This window comes from Nomascus leucogenys, chromosome 14 (genome assembly GCF_006542625.1).
Source record: "Nomascus leucogenys isolate Asia chromosome 14, Asia_NLE_v1, whole genome shotgun sequence".
Lineage (NCBI taxonomy): Eukaryota > Metazoa > Chordata > Mammalia > Primates > Hylobatidae > Nomascus > Nomascus leucogenys.
The window spans coordinates 92699944-92713916 of record NC_044394.1 but is presented as its reverse complement, the minus strand read 5'-3'; the positions used below and the strand labels follow the sequence as shown (position 1 = coordinate 92713916).

The 13973-nt window shown below is 55.1% G+C and overlaps 2 protein-coding genes across 5 annotated transcripts in view; one reads left to right on the top strand and one right to left on the bottom strand.

Moving 5' to 3' along the window:
* The window catches only part of B3GNTL1 (UDP-GlcNAc:betaGal beta-1,3-N-acetylglucosaminyltransferase like 1), a 117678-nt gene extending 110257 nt beyond the window's left edge, over positions 1 to 7421 (top strand). Inside the window, exon 12 of the transcript XR_004033405.1 lies at positions 7273 to 7421. The gene's annotated coding sequence lies outside the window, so the exon portion shown is untranslated. The remainder of the gene's footprint in view (positions 1 to 7272) is intronic.
* TBCD (tubulin folding cofactor D) overlaps positions 1 to 13973 on the bottom strand; it is a 186900-nt gene that overhangs the window by 24764 nt on the left and 148163 nt on the right. For all 4 annotated transcript variants that reach the window (XM_030828266.1, XM_030828268.1, XM_003281647.4 and 1 more), the window contains 4 exons: positions 13419 to 13536; positions 11639 to 11699; positions 10160 to 10182; positions 7435 to 7466 (listed from right to left, as the gene is read on the bottom strand). In XM_030828266.1, the coding sequence (XP_030684126.1) occupies positions 7435 to 7466; positions 10160 to 10182; positions 11639 to 11699; positions 13419 to 13536 (234 nt within the window). The remainder of the gene's footprint in view (positions 1 to 7434; positions 7467 to 10159; positions 10183 to 11638; positions 11700 to 13418; positions 13537 to 13973) is intronic.

Here is a 13973-nt window from a genome sequence, read left to right as displayed (position 1 = left end):
AACACTGTCGTACCCGGAGTCACCGCGGAGGAAGCGTGGGAAGCACAGCTAGGCTCTATTACTAATCTCATAACTTCCTGTAAGTCTATAATTATTTCAAAATGAAGAATATTTTTAAAAAACTAACAGACTAGATAACACGGACCAACCCTCCACTAACACATTTTTAAAAGCCAGACAAAATGAAAACACGCAGGAAGTGCCTGCAGTCACCAGAGAGCTCACGAAGACCTGAGGGGGACGGAGCAGCGGGGGCCAACTCTCCCTGGCTCATGGCTGACTCCAGGGGGTGCCACAAGAACCAGAAACCCCCAACAGTGCATCCAGGAGCATCTCCAGCTAGCAGGAGAACGGGAGTCCAGGTTCTAACCCGGAGGACACACCTAGAAATAGGTGTAAAACATGGGCCAGCGCAGCACTGACCCCTCTCACATCCCGAAACCCGACGGAGGTGACCCTGATGGCCAGCACCCACCTCCCGTCAAGAGCCAACGTCAAGTCTCTCAGGGAGAGGAGAACATTCCAGGCCTCAAAGCATTTCTGTAATGTTTTGTTCCTGTGGCTTGGTGGAGATGCTTTTCATGTATGATATACCGCCCTTCAGAAACAGAGCCACGGAGGCTCCAGATGATGACATTAAACAAAGATTTTAAGCCATGCTTAATATGTTCCAGGATGTGAAAAAAATGAAAACTAAGAAGAATATGAAAACTATAAAAAGTAGAAGTTCTGAAAAATAAAAAAATTCAAGGATGCATTTAACAGCAGGTAAGGCACACCTGAAAAAATTTGTAACAATGAAATTTAAATCAAAGAAAATGTTCCTGTCATCCCAGCACTTTGGGAGGCCAAGGTGAGCAGATCACAAGGTCAAGAGATCGAGATCAGCCTGGCCAACGTGGTGAAACCCCATCTCTACAAAAAATACAAAAATTAGCTGAGTGTGGTGGCGCGTGCCTGTAGTCCCAGCTACTCCGGAGGCTGAGGCAGGAGAACCGCTTAATCCCGGGAGGCAGAGGTTGCAGTGAGCTGAGATTGTGCCACCGCACTCCAGCCTGGCGACAGAGCAAGACTTCAACTCAAAAACTCAAAAAAAGAAAAAAAGAAAAAAAAATGTCCAAACTGAATCAGACGAAACCAGAGGAGAGAGTGTAAGAGGCGTTAAAGAATTAAGTGCGGTGATCCAGACGAGATGTGGGTGATGAGAGTCCCAAAAGGAGAGGAGAGGCCAGTGAGCAATGTTCAAAGAGATCATGGCTAGGAATTTTTCTAAAGTGAACAAAACATCGACAGAAAATACAGCTTATGAAACAAGTATGAACCCTAGAGCCCCAAGTCAGATAAACACAAAGGGAACTTGTTCTAGGAATATCACAGCAAAAGTGCTGAAAACCAAATAAAGATAAAATCTCAAAAGCAGCCAGGGAAACTTAGAAGACTGTCTCCAATAAAGTAGTAAGTAGACTGGCAGCTACCCTCTCCAGAAGACAAGAGACTATTATCTTTAAAGGGCCAAAACACGAACGAATAAATGCAAACTAAAGTTTCATTCTTAGCAAAAATCACCTTTAAGAATCAAAGCGGGGCGGGGGGGGGAAGCACCTTTGGGAGGCCGAGGCGGGTGGATCACCTGAGGTCAGGAGTTCAAGACCAGCCTGGCCCAAATGGTGAAACCCCGTCTCCACTAAAAATACAAGAATTAGCCTGGCGTGGTGGCGGATGCCTGTAATCCCAGCTACTCGGGAGGCTGAGGCAGGAGAAACGCCTGAACCTGGGAGATGGAGGTTGCAGTGAGCCAAGATCGCACCACTGCAACTCCAGCCTGGGCAACAAGAGTGAATGAAACTCTGTCTCAAAATAAAAAAGTGGAAAAAGCCATTTTGGGATAAACAAACGAGAGGGTGCCACCAGCAGACACGCACTATGGAAAACACTAGAGTGTTCTCCAGACAAAGAGAAAATGGTCCTCTTAGAAGGTGAGAAATGCAGGACAGAACAAGAAGGAGAAGCAGCGGGTGTCTGTGTGGGTAAATCCCAGGGAATTCCCACGGAACAAGAAGGAGAACAGGGTATCTGCACAGGTAAATCCGAATGAACTCTGACTACATAAAACAACATAATGTCCTGTGTGATTTAAGACAGAGGTAAAAGTGAAAGGCACGATAGCACCGGCCACGTCTCTGCCGAGGGGACAGGGGAGGTGGCAGGTGTGTTCAGGACATCAGGGATGGAGCACGGAGCCCTCACCCCCACAGCAGGAAGCCCATTAACAGCATGTCCCCGGCTTGCCAAGCCACAATCCTCCACACACCCGTGGCCGACTCGAGGCTCACCAATGCCTCTGGTTTCCCTCCCGTCTTCAGCATGAGAGGAGAGAACTTTTCCTGATTCTCGTGACGCCTCTGGTGCAAGGCTGTGAGCCAGATGACCCTCTTCCTTCTGGCCCCTGCCCTCGGTGATCCACATGTGAGCAGGATGAAAAAACACCTGTGGTTTTCGACACTGAAACTTGCGGATTGTTTCAAGAGCAAAACGCAGCCCACCCTGACTGACGAACCCCTCCTTCATCTCTGCTTCACCGAACAGGGCTCCTGTTTCTTTCCTTTGATTCTAAAGCATGAAATGCAAGAGCCACTGAGACTAAGACGGAGACGAGGGGACGCTCGTCTTCATGGCACCAGGGGAAGCAGCTCAGTTTGGGCCACACTGAGGACACCCAGGATATTCATCTCCTCTCGTGAATATTCACGACAAAGGCCAACCTGTACGACATTTCTTCGATATGGGGACTCGGATGACTCCCAAGGGTTGAGCCACTTTTCCCACAAAACGTGCAAAAAACTTCTGAAGAAATCTGCGGTTTGACACCTCTGGGGTACCTGCGGCCGGGACGCACCTGATGCTCCTACAGGCAGCATGTCACTGACGCACCGTAAGAAATCTGTAGTTCGACACCTCTGGGGTACCTGCGGCCGGGCGCACTTGATGCTCCTACAGGCGGCATGTCACCGACACACCGGAAGAAATCTGCGGTTTGACACCTCTGGGGTACCTGCGGCCGGGGCACACTTTTGATGCTCCTACAGGCGGCATGTCACCGACACACCGGAAGAAATCTGCGGTTTGACACCTCTGGGGTACCTGCGGCCGGGGCGCACTTTTGATGCTCCTACAGGCGCATGTCACCGACACACCGGAAGAAATCTGTGGTTGACATCTCCGGGTACCTGCGCCGGACGCACTTGATGCTCCTGCAGGCGGCATGTCACCGACACACCGAAAGAAATCTGTGGTTCGACATCTCCGGGGTACCTGCGGCCGGGACGCACTTGATGCTCCTGCAGGCGGCATGTCACCGACACACCGGAAGAAATCTGTGGTTGGACATCTCCGGGGTACCTGCGGCCGGGACGCACTTGATGCTCCTACAGGCGGCATGTCACCGACACACCGAAAGAAATCTGTGGTTAGACATCTCCGGGGTACCTGCGGCCGGGGTGCACTTGATGCTCCTGTGGGCGGCATGTCACCGACATGCCGGCGTCCTCGGGGGTAAGGGCGCCATCATCTGGCCTGGGTGAGAAAGTGACCAGCAGCCCCTCCCCATCTCCCACATGCAGCCCGTGAACCCACAGATTTCTCACCCCAACAAGAGCTCGGAGTCTTACCTCACTTGAAAGAACACATCTAAAACTAAGGCTATCAGGAAACAACTGTGTACATACAAAACTAAGAAACACAGAAGGAAAACAGCTAAAAAACTGAAAGGGTTGCCTTTGGAAAAATAAAAATGTGGGACCTTGAGATGTGGGGCCGAGACCACAGACGCTATGCAGAACTATTTCACCTTCTGAACTATTCCTACTTGAAAGCTGAAAGGGAAAATAATTTCCTACAAAGTGTAAAAATGAACGAGGAGGAGAAAAAACCCTGAGTTGACACCAAGGCTCAGTCAGGGTCACCAGGGACACAGCCGGCTTCAGAGCCTGCAGGCCACAGAGTCTCCTGGGGCCAGCAAAGGCCCTGGAGGGGAAGGAGCCGCACAAGGAGGGCCGGCGCCGGGAGCTGTGGCCACGGCTGGGGAGTGCAGGCAGCAAAGGGGCTCCCAGGGAGAGCGTGGGCAGCATGGGCAGCTTTCCACGGGACACGCCCGCCATGGTGCGAAGCCACATGTGCAGGCGTGCTGCGTTTGCACTTAGCGGTGTGAGGGAGTGCAAACGCGGCACTCCAGCAAACACACTCACAGTGCAGACACAGCTGGAGGCCGGAAGGGCGCCCACAGCAGGGATGCCCCCCAGCAATCCACACCCTGCCGTGAACCCTGAGGGATGCACCCCAATGGGACACGTGCCCCAGAGCAGAGGGGGCAGGGTGGAAAAGCTGGAGTTAGGGGTAGAGAGAGGCAGACAGAAACCACCCTGCACCCAGCACCCCCAGCACCCCCAGCAACAGACGACAGCCCACTGCCATCTTTCAGAGCAGAGCACCGAGAACCCGGATGGCGTGAACACGCCAAACACCAAAACCGTGGCAAGGGCGCCTTTTAAAAACCCGGACAAAGCACATCAGTGTTTATGTTCCACGGTTACTTGTGCAGCCTGCAATGCCTGCCAGTGGGGAGCAGTGGGTGTGGTGGGCGAGGAAGGGACAGGACAGGGTGGCTACTTTGTCTCAAGTCTTCCCAAATATCATCATCAAAAAGCCCAACTAGAACCCACAACACTCCCCCTCTCCCCGCTAAGTGCAAATGCAGCCTCATGCCCAGGGCGGGCACGTCGCGTGGAAAGCTGCCCATGACAACCACACGGAGGCTCCAGGACCTGCAGTTTTTCCACGGTTTCCTCCTGAGCTCGTGACAATTCTGCCCATCATGGGTAGGTGGCAGTAATGCACAGGCCAACGGTGCCCTGAGGCCAACAGCAGCCAATGCCCAGCAGGACCCCTAAGGTGCGGTCACTCTGGAGCCTGGGGGACATCAACGCAGCTGCCCTAACCACACATTAAAGAAGAGCAGATAACAGAGCAGCACCTCCCCGATGGGCCCCGCTTCACGGAGCAGGAGGGTAAAGGAAATTCCGCCAAGACGGCGTCCTGGGGACTCGGAACGCATTCAACTCCATCGCCGCCAGCCACGGGCAGTCGGAATGGGTTCAACTCCATCACCGCCAGCCATGGGGAGTCGGAACGGGTTCAACTCCATCGCCACCAGCCACGGGGAGTCGGAACGCCTTCAACTCCATCACCGCCAGCCACGGGGAGTCGGAACCCTTCAACTCCATCGCCGCCAGCCACGGGGAGTCGGAATGGTCAACTCCATCACCGCCAGCCATGGGGAGTCGGAACGCCTTCAACTCCATCGCCGCCAGCCACGGGGACACGGAAAGCCTTCAACTCTGTTGCCGCCGGCCACGGGGACTCGGAACACCTTTAACTCCGTCGCCGCTGGCCACGGGGACTGTGAACGCGTTCAACTGCGTCGCCGGCCACGGGGACTTGGAACGCTTTCAACTCCGTCGGCGGCCACAGGGACTCGGAATGCCTTCAACTCCATCGCCACCGGTCACGGGGACTCAGAACGCCTTCAACTCCGTCACTGCCAGCCACGGGGACTTGGAACGCCTTCAACTCCATCGCTGCTGGCCACAGGGAGTCGGAACGCCTTCAACTCTGTCACTGCCAACCACGGGGATTTGTAATGCCTTCAACTCCATCGAAAACCGGCCAAAGTGATTCGGAACGCCTTTAACTCCGTCGCCGGCCAAAGGGACTCAGAACGCCTTTAACTCCGTCGCTGGCCACGGGGATTCGGAACACCTTTAACTCCTCCCTTTCATGGTGGGCAGTGGCTCCTGCGGAGACTTACTGCTCAAACACCAAGAGCGACCCTAAAAGCAGACCCCACAGCACACGGGGAGTGTGTGAAGGTCGTGTGAAGGTCGTAGGACTGCCTCCAACTGCCATCTCCAGGGCACGACCCGTGTTGTGGGTGGGAAGTGGGGGACAGTGAACCCCTCTGAGAGCACCCAACACCCCACCTCATCCCAAGCCAAACTCCTAGATCCAGAAATGGCATACAGGTCACCAGCTGTTCATGACATGTGGGGGTGGTCTTGATCCCATTAAGGAGGCTACTCCAGGCACCCTGGGTACGTTGGAAAGGTGACACCCCTGCACTGTGTGCTCTCGAGGCATCTGAGGGATAGTGACCAAGTCTACATCCAAAACATGACACGCCGGTCTTAGCCAACAGGGACCACCTGCAGAGCTCGCAGTCCCATGCCTCCGACATCAGCTGACAGAAACTGGCTCACGTTTGTAGGACTGACTTACCGGTGACGTCCATCAACTCATGAGAACACTGAGCTGACACCAACAGAAATGCAAGCTGGCTGCTCTCAGTACAGAAGCCCTGCCGGCCTGGCTGGAGGTAGATGGCTACAGGCCTCGGGCAGGTCCCCATCAGTTCAGGGCTGGGAGGTGTGGACAGAAAGCACAAGAGGCTGGTACAGCCCTGACATCCGGCTATGGGTTCCCCGAACCCCAGCCTGCTCTCCTCTGCTCAGACCACGCAGACCTCAGCAAAAGTCTGCACACAACAGCGATTTTTCCAAGCTTCCTCACCAGCTGTGCCTCCACACTCACACTCACAGTCCCACAGCAAGGGGCTGAGGGTGGCGTGGGATGGGCCGTCCACAACAGCAGGGCCCCGGGAGCCGTGTCGGGGAATCTAGCTCCCTGGACCTTGGGGTCGGCTGCTGCCATCGGGAATGTCTATGCAATCAGGCTTTTCCTTTAATACTCTGTGGAACTGTCTAAAATGTGTTCTATGCTTCCCTCTTCACACGCTAAAAAAGAATCAGCAAAGAAAAAATGAGGCATTGCCCGACTGTGCTAACCCCCAGGGGGTATCAGAGGCTTGGGAATCAGGCACAGAGGTTCGCCTGGACTCGGGTGTGTAAGGAGCTTTGCCTCTGCTCAGCTTTCCTCTTGCCCCCACCTGAGCTTCCCATGCTCGCCCAAAATGGCTGTTGGTCCCTGCACTGCTCAGTCCACCAGGGCAGGACTGGGGCTGCTCTGTCCACGCTGGGGCCGTGCTCAGAGGGATCTGCAATGTCCACTGGGTCCACAGTCAAGCACTGGCCCCACTGCCCCAGCTGCCTCTGCTTCCTGAGAAATTTCCAGAACCAGTGGCTCCTGGGTGCAACCCCTCCCAGCTCACAACTTCCTCTCTTTCTCTCTCTCAATCTCAGTCTCTCAATCTCTCCCTCACAGGCACCACTGGGCAAACCAGGCACATCGCAGATGCTGCCTCCACAGAAGAAACACACCCAGCCCTGCACCCTGGCAGGCTAATGGGCCGCCCTGCATGCCACGAGCACACCTCCCTCATCGATGGCTGCGGCAAAGGGTGCAGCCTTCAGCCTTCAGACCTACCTGCTTGTCTCATGAGCTGTCCTCCCAGACCCCTGAAAAGGAATGAAAACATCAGAATTAGAAGAACCTCTTGACATATAAAACACCACGAAATATACTTGCCAATGTAACCTCAGGCTCCAAAAAGCATTAAAATGAGAACTAGTTGAATGTGTTACTGAGCATGAGCTACCTTTTATGAAAAGAAAGGGAAAAACGTGGTACAGCCATCTTCCAGGTCTCCCATCCTAGCTGGGGTTATGCTGATTTTTAATTTTTACTAGACATTCTAGTCCTGACTGGTATCCCATCACAGAACTAATTCCAAGCAGCGCTCAGCCCTTACTTTATAAAAACTAACCTCAGATGCCAGAAGGAACCCCCTATCCAGCCTAGTGAAGCAGTGCACAGCGGTTCTACCATGAGCGAAGCCGGGCGGGGCTCCGGGCTGCTCTGCCCATCCGGGACGCCTGCCCCAGCGCTGGCGCTGATAGCGGGACCCTGGTGCACAAGGGCAGGCGCGCTGCCCTGGGGAGGGCAAGAAATTCACTCCTGAGACCCTGGTTTCTGGCCCACAGAGTGGCAGGGTCGGATGTCCCCTCCTGCAAGTAGAAAACTGGACAGAATACAACATATGAAATGCTGGTTCCAACACCAGGAGGTGAAGAGTGCAGGACTGAGGCCCAAGGCAGGGGCACCTGGAGGAGCCCTCCAGGCCCAGTGTGTGGGGTGGAGCCCAAACAGGGCCACCCGCCCTGCTGACTGAGGATGAGGAGGAGGTGGCCAGAAACTGGTGGGAGCAGCCTGGGGGGACTAGGAGGCAGGAAGGGAGGCTTCACCCCTCGATGGTAAAGGAGAATAGCACAAGGTTCACTACCCTACACAAGTCCCAGTAAAAAGCCACTAGGAGGCCGGGCGCGGTGGCTCAGCCTGTAATCCCAGCACTGTGGGAGGCTGAGGCGGGCGGATCACTTCAGGTCAGGAGTTCGAGACCAGCCTGGCCAACATGGTGAAACCCCGTCTCTACTAAAAATACAAAAATTAGGTGGGCATGATGGGGGGCACCTGTAGTCCCAGCTACCTGGTCGCTTGAACCCGGGAGGTGGAGCTTGCAGTGAGCCGACATCCTGCCATTGCACTCCAGCCTGGGTGACAGAGTGAGACTGCTTCTCAAAAACAAAAGTCACTAAGAGAAAAGAAAAGTGAACCACAGAGCTGGGGAAAGCACTGGCAGATCCTGTGCGTGACAAAGAGCTGGCATCTGGAATATATGAAGAGTTCTAACAGCTCAATAAGAAGACAGATGATAAAATGTTTAATGAGCAAAAAGTGTGAACTTGTTAATTAGCAAAAGACTTCACAAAAGACCCAGGAATGCTTGGTCAGCACAGGGAAAGAGGCTCAGCACCAGGAGCCCTGGGGAGAGGCAGACTCCAGCAGTAGCGAGAGGCCTCCACTCACCCAGAGGGCCCACGTTCAGAGCCGACCACACCAAGGGGTCACTCGCGGACGGGGACGTGCAGCAGCAGCTGCTGAGGAAGTCACACGTGTGCCCCACACCCTGCGATGCCGCTCCTGGTAGTCAGCCAGGAAACGTGAAACGTACCAAGACTTGTATGTCTAGATGTGCACGGCAGCTTTCCGACAACAGCCAAAGGCTGGAAACCCAAATGACCCCAGGCTGGTGAGTGGGTAACACCACCGCACACGCACACCACGGAACACAACTCAGCAATGAAAAGGAACACACAGCAACAGAGGTATCTTCTCAAAGACGCGTCGGTGAAGAAACCACACCCAAAGGCTTCCTACTGTGTGACACCCTCGGCAGCAAATTCTAGAAAAAGCAAAGCGCTCTGTCAGAGCAGACAGGCTGCCTGGGCTGCAAAGGCACAGAGAGAAACCCTCAGGGAGGCGCCCGGCGGGATCTCGGGGTTGGGGAGGCCACACCCCCACCTATGACAGCAAGCCCTGGGAACGAGGAAACGCGATGACACCTGCAGAGGTCAAAACCCAACGAGGTCAGACCCTCACGCACCTCCCACAGCAGGCCAGGTGTCACCCGCCCAACCCAATCACACGAGGTCAGACCCTCACGCACCTCCCACAGCAGGCCGGGTGACACCCGCTCAACCCAATCACACGAGGTCAGACCCCTCACGCACCTCCCACAGCAGGCCGGGTGACACCCGCTCAACCCAATCACACGAGGTCAGACCCTCACGCGCCTCCCACAGCGGCCGGGTGTCACCCGCTCAACCCAATCACACGAGGTCAGACCCTCACGCACCTCCCACAGCAGGCCGGGTGACACCCGCTCAACCCAATCACACGAGGTCAGACCCTCACGCACCTCCCACAGCGGCCGGGTGTCACCCGCTCAACCCAATCACACGAGGTCAGACCCTCACGCGCCTCCCACAGCAGGCCGGGTGACACCCGCTCAACCCAATCACACGAGGTCAGACCCTCACGCACCTCCCACAGCAGGCCGGGTGACACCCGCTCAACCCAATCACACGAGGTCAGACCCTCACGCACCTCCCACAGCGGCCGGGTGACACCCGCTCAACCCAATCACACGAGGTCAGACCCTCACGCACCTCCCACAGCGGCCGGGTGTCACCCGCTCAACCGAAACACACACAGGCAGGGAGGGAAGCGAACACACCCACCCTGCCTGCTCCTGACACTGCAGTTCTTCGTTAGGACACAGATATCAGAACTTTGGTTTTATAAAGCTCACCTGTATAACTGACGATCATAGAGCTGAAAATAAAAAACTGAAAGTTACTTAATGATTTAAATTTTAAAATAATACGTACACGTTAACAACTGTCAAAAACAAGAACAAAGAGAAAATGGCAGAAGACGCCATGCCAGCCAGGAGAGCCGCCTCAGGGCTGAGGACGGAGGCCCACCTACTGACGCAGATGGCCTTGTTTAACCTCCAGACAGGCCCAGAGCTCCCTGAAGGGGAAACTGAGGCACAGAGAGACGGAGGAGAGGGCCAGAGTGGGGAGCTGGAGCCACCTGTGTTCTGGCCCCAGGGACCAACGTAGAACCCTCCCAGGCAGCCTCTTGTGCAGGAAAGTTGCTGTGCCAAACAGGATGCTGCTGTTTCTTTTTCTTTAAAAGAGCTTAAAAGCCACACTGTGATGGCCACTACAACTAAAATTTACTGAATGCTCACACTGTGCCAAAAATTCTCCTAAATTCTTTAAAATGGACTCTTTAATTCTCACGAAAACTCAAGGAGATCAGCTCCATTACTGCTTATATTTTACCGAAAAAGGGAGCCATGGCTCAGCCTCAGTGGGGAGGCCACGTTCACGGCTACTGCCCGGGGCCACCTCCCCGTCTGCACTCTGCAGCCATGCTTGTCTCGGTCAGAGGGGGAGGCCAGACACCACATTAAAAGTGAAAAATGTAAGCAAACAAAACGGCTTTGCCAAAATCATAAAGCAAGTTAATGGCAAAAATAGGATAAGAATCCAAGAGATGAATCTTAAAGAATATAAAGCTATCTGGAACAACAGACAAACCATGTAATCCCTTGTGAACAATTTTTATATCCTCCTGTAACACCAAGGTCCATTGTTCATACTTTACCTCTGGGTCACAGAAGCCTTTGAGAATCTCTCAAAGCCCAGAAAGATGAACACACCGTCTCCCCAGAGAAATCCGAGAAACGCACACACAAAATTCTGCGTTACTTTCAGGAGACACCAGACCCCAGCTGCAGATGCACGGCTGGAAACCAGAGGCTTCTGTGCTCTTTCTGTGTGCCCCCAACTCCACGAGAGCACGAGGCCCAATGCCCCCACCCAGAGTCGGCTGTGCGCTCTGTCCTGGGACCGCAGCCAGGCGCCCCGGAGGGAAACTGCACTCCAGGTGCAGCCGAAACCTCCACCGACTGCGCTGGCTTCATAAGCCTTCCTCAGAGACCAAGGACACTCTGGCTATGTGCACAGAAAGTCTGCACTCATTTCCCAGGAGTCTCTTCCCCTCCCAGGGCAACCCCCCAAGGTGGCTGTTCACAAGCATGACGCCAGCGGAGAGCCTGTTCCCAGAGCGATCACACCCCAGGTCCCCACTGAGCCCAGGACTGATGCAGCACAGTGGCCACCAGGACTGCAGACCCTGCCTGGGGAGGGTGGGAGGCCCTAAGGGGGCAGGTCCTGCGATGCCTCCTGAAGGGCACACCCAGAGGCTGCATACAAACCTGCTGGTGAATCTGCTTCAGGCCCTGCAATGCCTGCTCATCCAGATGGTCTGTGACGGGCCTGCGGAAGTTCAAACACAGAGTTGAGGCCACACTCCCCAAGACCCTAACCCCGGGTACACTCGCAGGAGCTGAGGCCACGCTCCCCAAGACCCTAACCCCGGGTACACTCGCAGGAGCTGAGGCCACGCTCCCCAAGACCCTAACCCCGGGTACTCAGAGGAGCATGGGCTCAGCAAGGTCTCATCTTGCTCAGGTCCCGGTGGGTCCTGGAGACCTCTGCAGGACATACCTCCGATTAATTTTGTATTCTATTGTTTTATATTGCATTGTTTTGTTTATTTATTTTATTTTAGAGATGGGGTCTCACTATGTTGCCTAGGCTGGTCCCAAACAATCCCCCCACCTCCGCCTCCTAAAGAGTTGGGATTACAGGTGTGAACCACCGTGCCTGTCCCATTTATGATTTTAGATGAAGCAGTGCCTGGTCAAAGGAAGAGGATGTTAGGGCATCCCCTTAAAGCTGTGACCCCTGCCAATGTGACCACCTTGGAAAACAGACAAGTCCAGGTGAGGCTGAGACGAGAGCTCATGTCCACTGCCATCCACAGGAAGGCCCCTGGCGAGATCGGCCCTGGGCTGGCATCCGGGGGCCTGGACCAAGCCCTGCCTGATGAGGCCCCCTCGCTGGCTCAATCTGCACAAACTGTGTGCTTTACGCTGGCACCTGCTTTCCTGCTGGGGGTCTGGGATTTTGTTTCGTGCCAGGCAGAGGTGCCCACGTGGCCACACCCCAGTCTAGCCTGGGCACTGAGGCTCAAACGTGCTTCCCTGATAGACACCTCACAGGTGTGGTCACATCTCAGTGCTGGGGGAATGACACAGGCCCTGTGGGACCCAACTGGAGGACCCTGGGAGCTCCCGCCTGGTTCTCCCCAGACCCCACCCCACGTGCCTTCTTCCACAATCACAGAGCAGCGCCATAAAGGCCAGGTCTTGCGTGGGCATCGGCTGCACCCACACAAGCGAGCATCCCTGAAGGAGCTGCACTGTGCATCTGAGCTCGGGGCCAACCAGAGCTCCCTCAGGCTGGGGCAGGAGGTGGGCCCATACCCTGCTCTCAACCCGTTCCCAGGGAACTGTCTCCAGCACAGGGCATGGACTTAAAATCGTTTCTTAAACTGGAGTCCGAGAACCAGGTCGCCGTCACTATGATAAGTCCGGGAGTTTTTACTTTTGAGGAAGAGTCGACTGGGAAGAAACGTAAGAAGACAGTCGATGCCTTACAGCCCCCTGCACACAACTTCCCAGCGACCTCGTGTTTTTCATGATTTATTATTATTTGTACAAACATAGCCAACTGAAAAATTCAAAAGAAACGTGTATATTCTCTGGCATTTTAAACTATCGAACGTGATGAAGAAAGGATACTGAACATGCAAGAGTCGCTCGATGCCGTCTCGGAGAAAGGGTCTTTGCTGTTATGACCTCACTTGTCACCTCTGAGACCAGGAGGTGCACGGGGAGACACCCGGCCCATCCGGGTGCCGCACCCACCCCCCTGAAGAGAGGTGGGTGGTCCACCCCCGGCACGACCGTCAGGAGAGGGGGCCACTTACACACTCCAGCAATACAACCTGGGGCCTAACAACTGTGACACTGGTGCGAATAAACAAAAATTAGAAGGGATGAGATAGTCTCGAACCGGAGAGCACTGTAATTATACGGTGAGGTGATCAGGAACGGAGCCCTGTGTCTCCTTGAGACCCACTCTTCCTACCTGTTCTCTTGGGCTGCAAGTTTGTACAAGGCGTAAGCAACTTCTGCGCAGGCGAGAATCGACCCATGCCTCGTGTGTAGATCTGGACTCAGTGTCATGGACAGCAGCCTCGGGAAGACTGCAAGAGACAGGGCCAAGAGGGCAGATGAGGGTGTGTACATGTGGACGGCCTGTGGGACACCCACACAGGGCCGGGAGGGCAGGCGACAGCGTGCACACACAGACGACCTGTGGGACGCCCACACGCACCTGCCAACACTGGTGTCCCTCAGGGTCATCACCCCAGTGCCCAGGACGGCACCCGTGGTGATGCAGATGGCCTCCGAGACACCAAGGGCGACAGGACAGAGGCTGCGGTGTGCTGGACACGGCCCCGCTCCCAAGGGCCCCAGACGGGGTGGGTAACTCAGACAGGAGAGGGAGCATGGAGGAGGAGGACACACTCCCCAGGCCTTCCGTCGGTGCAGGGCGGCCTCTGGTCCTGGCAGGGGCTCTGCCCGGCTGCCTGAGCGGTGGAGGGGGTGGAGCAGGACAGAGGCAGGGCTGCCCCCAGGG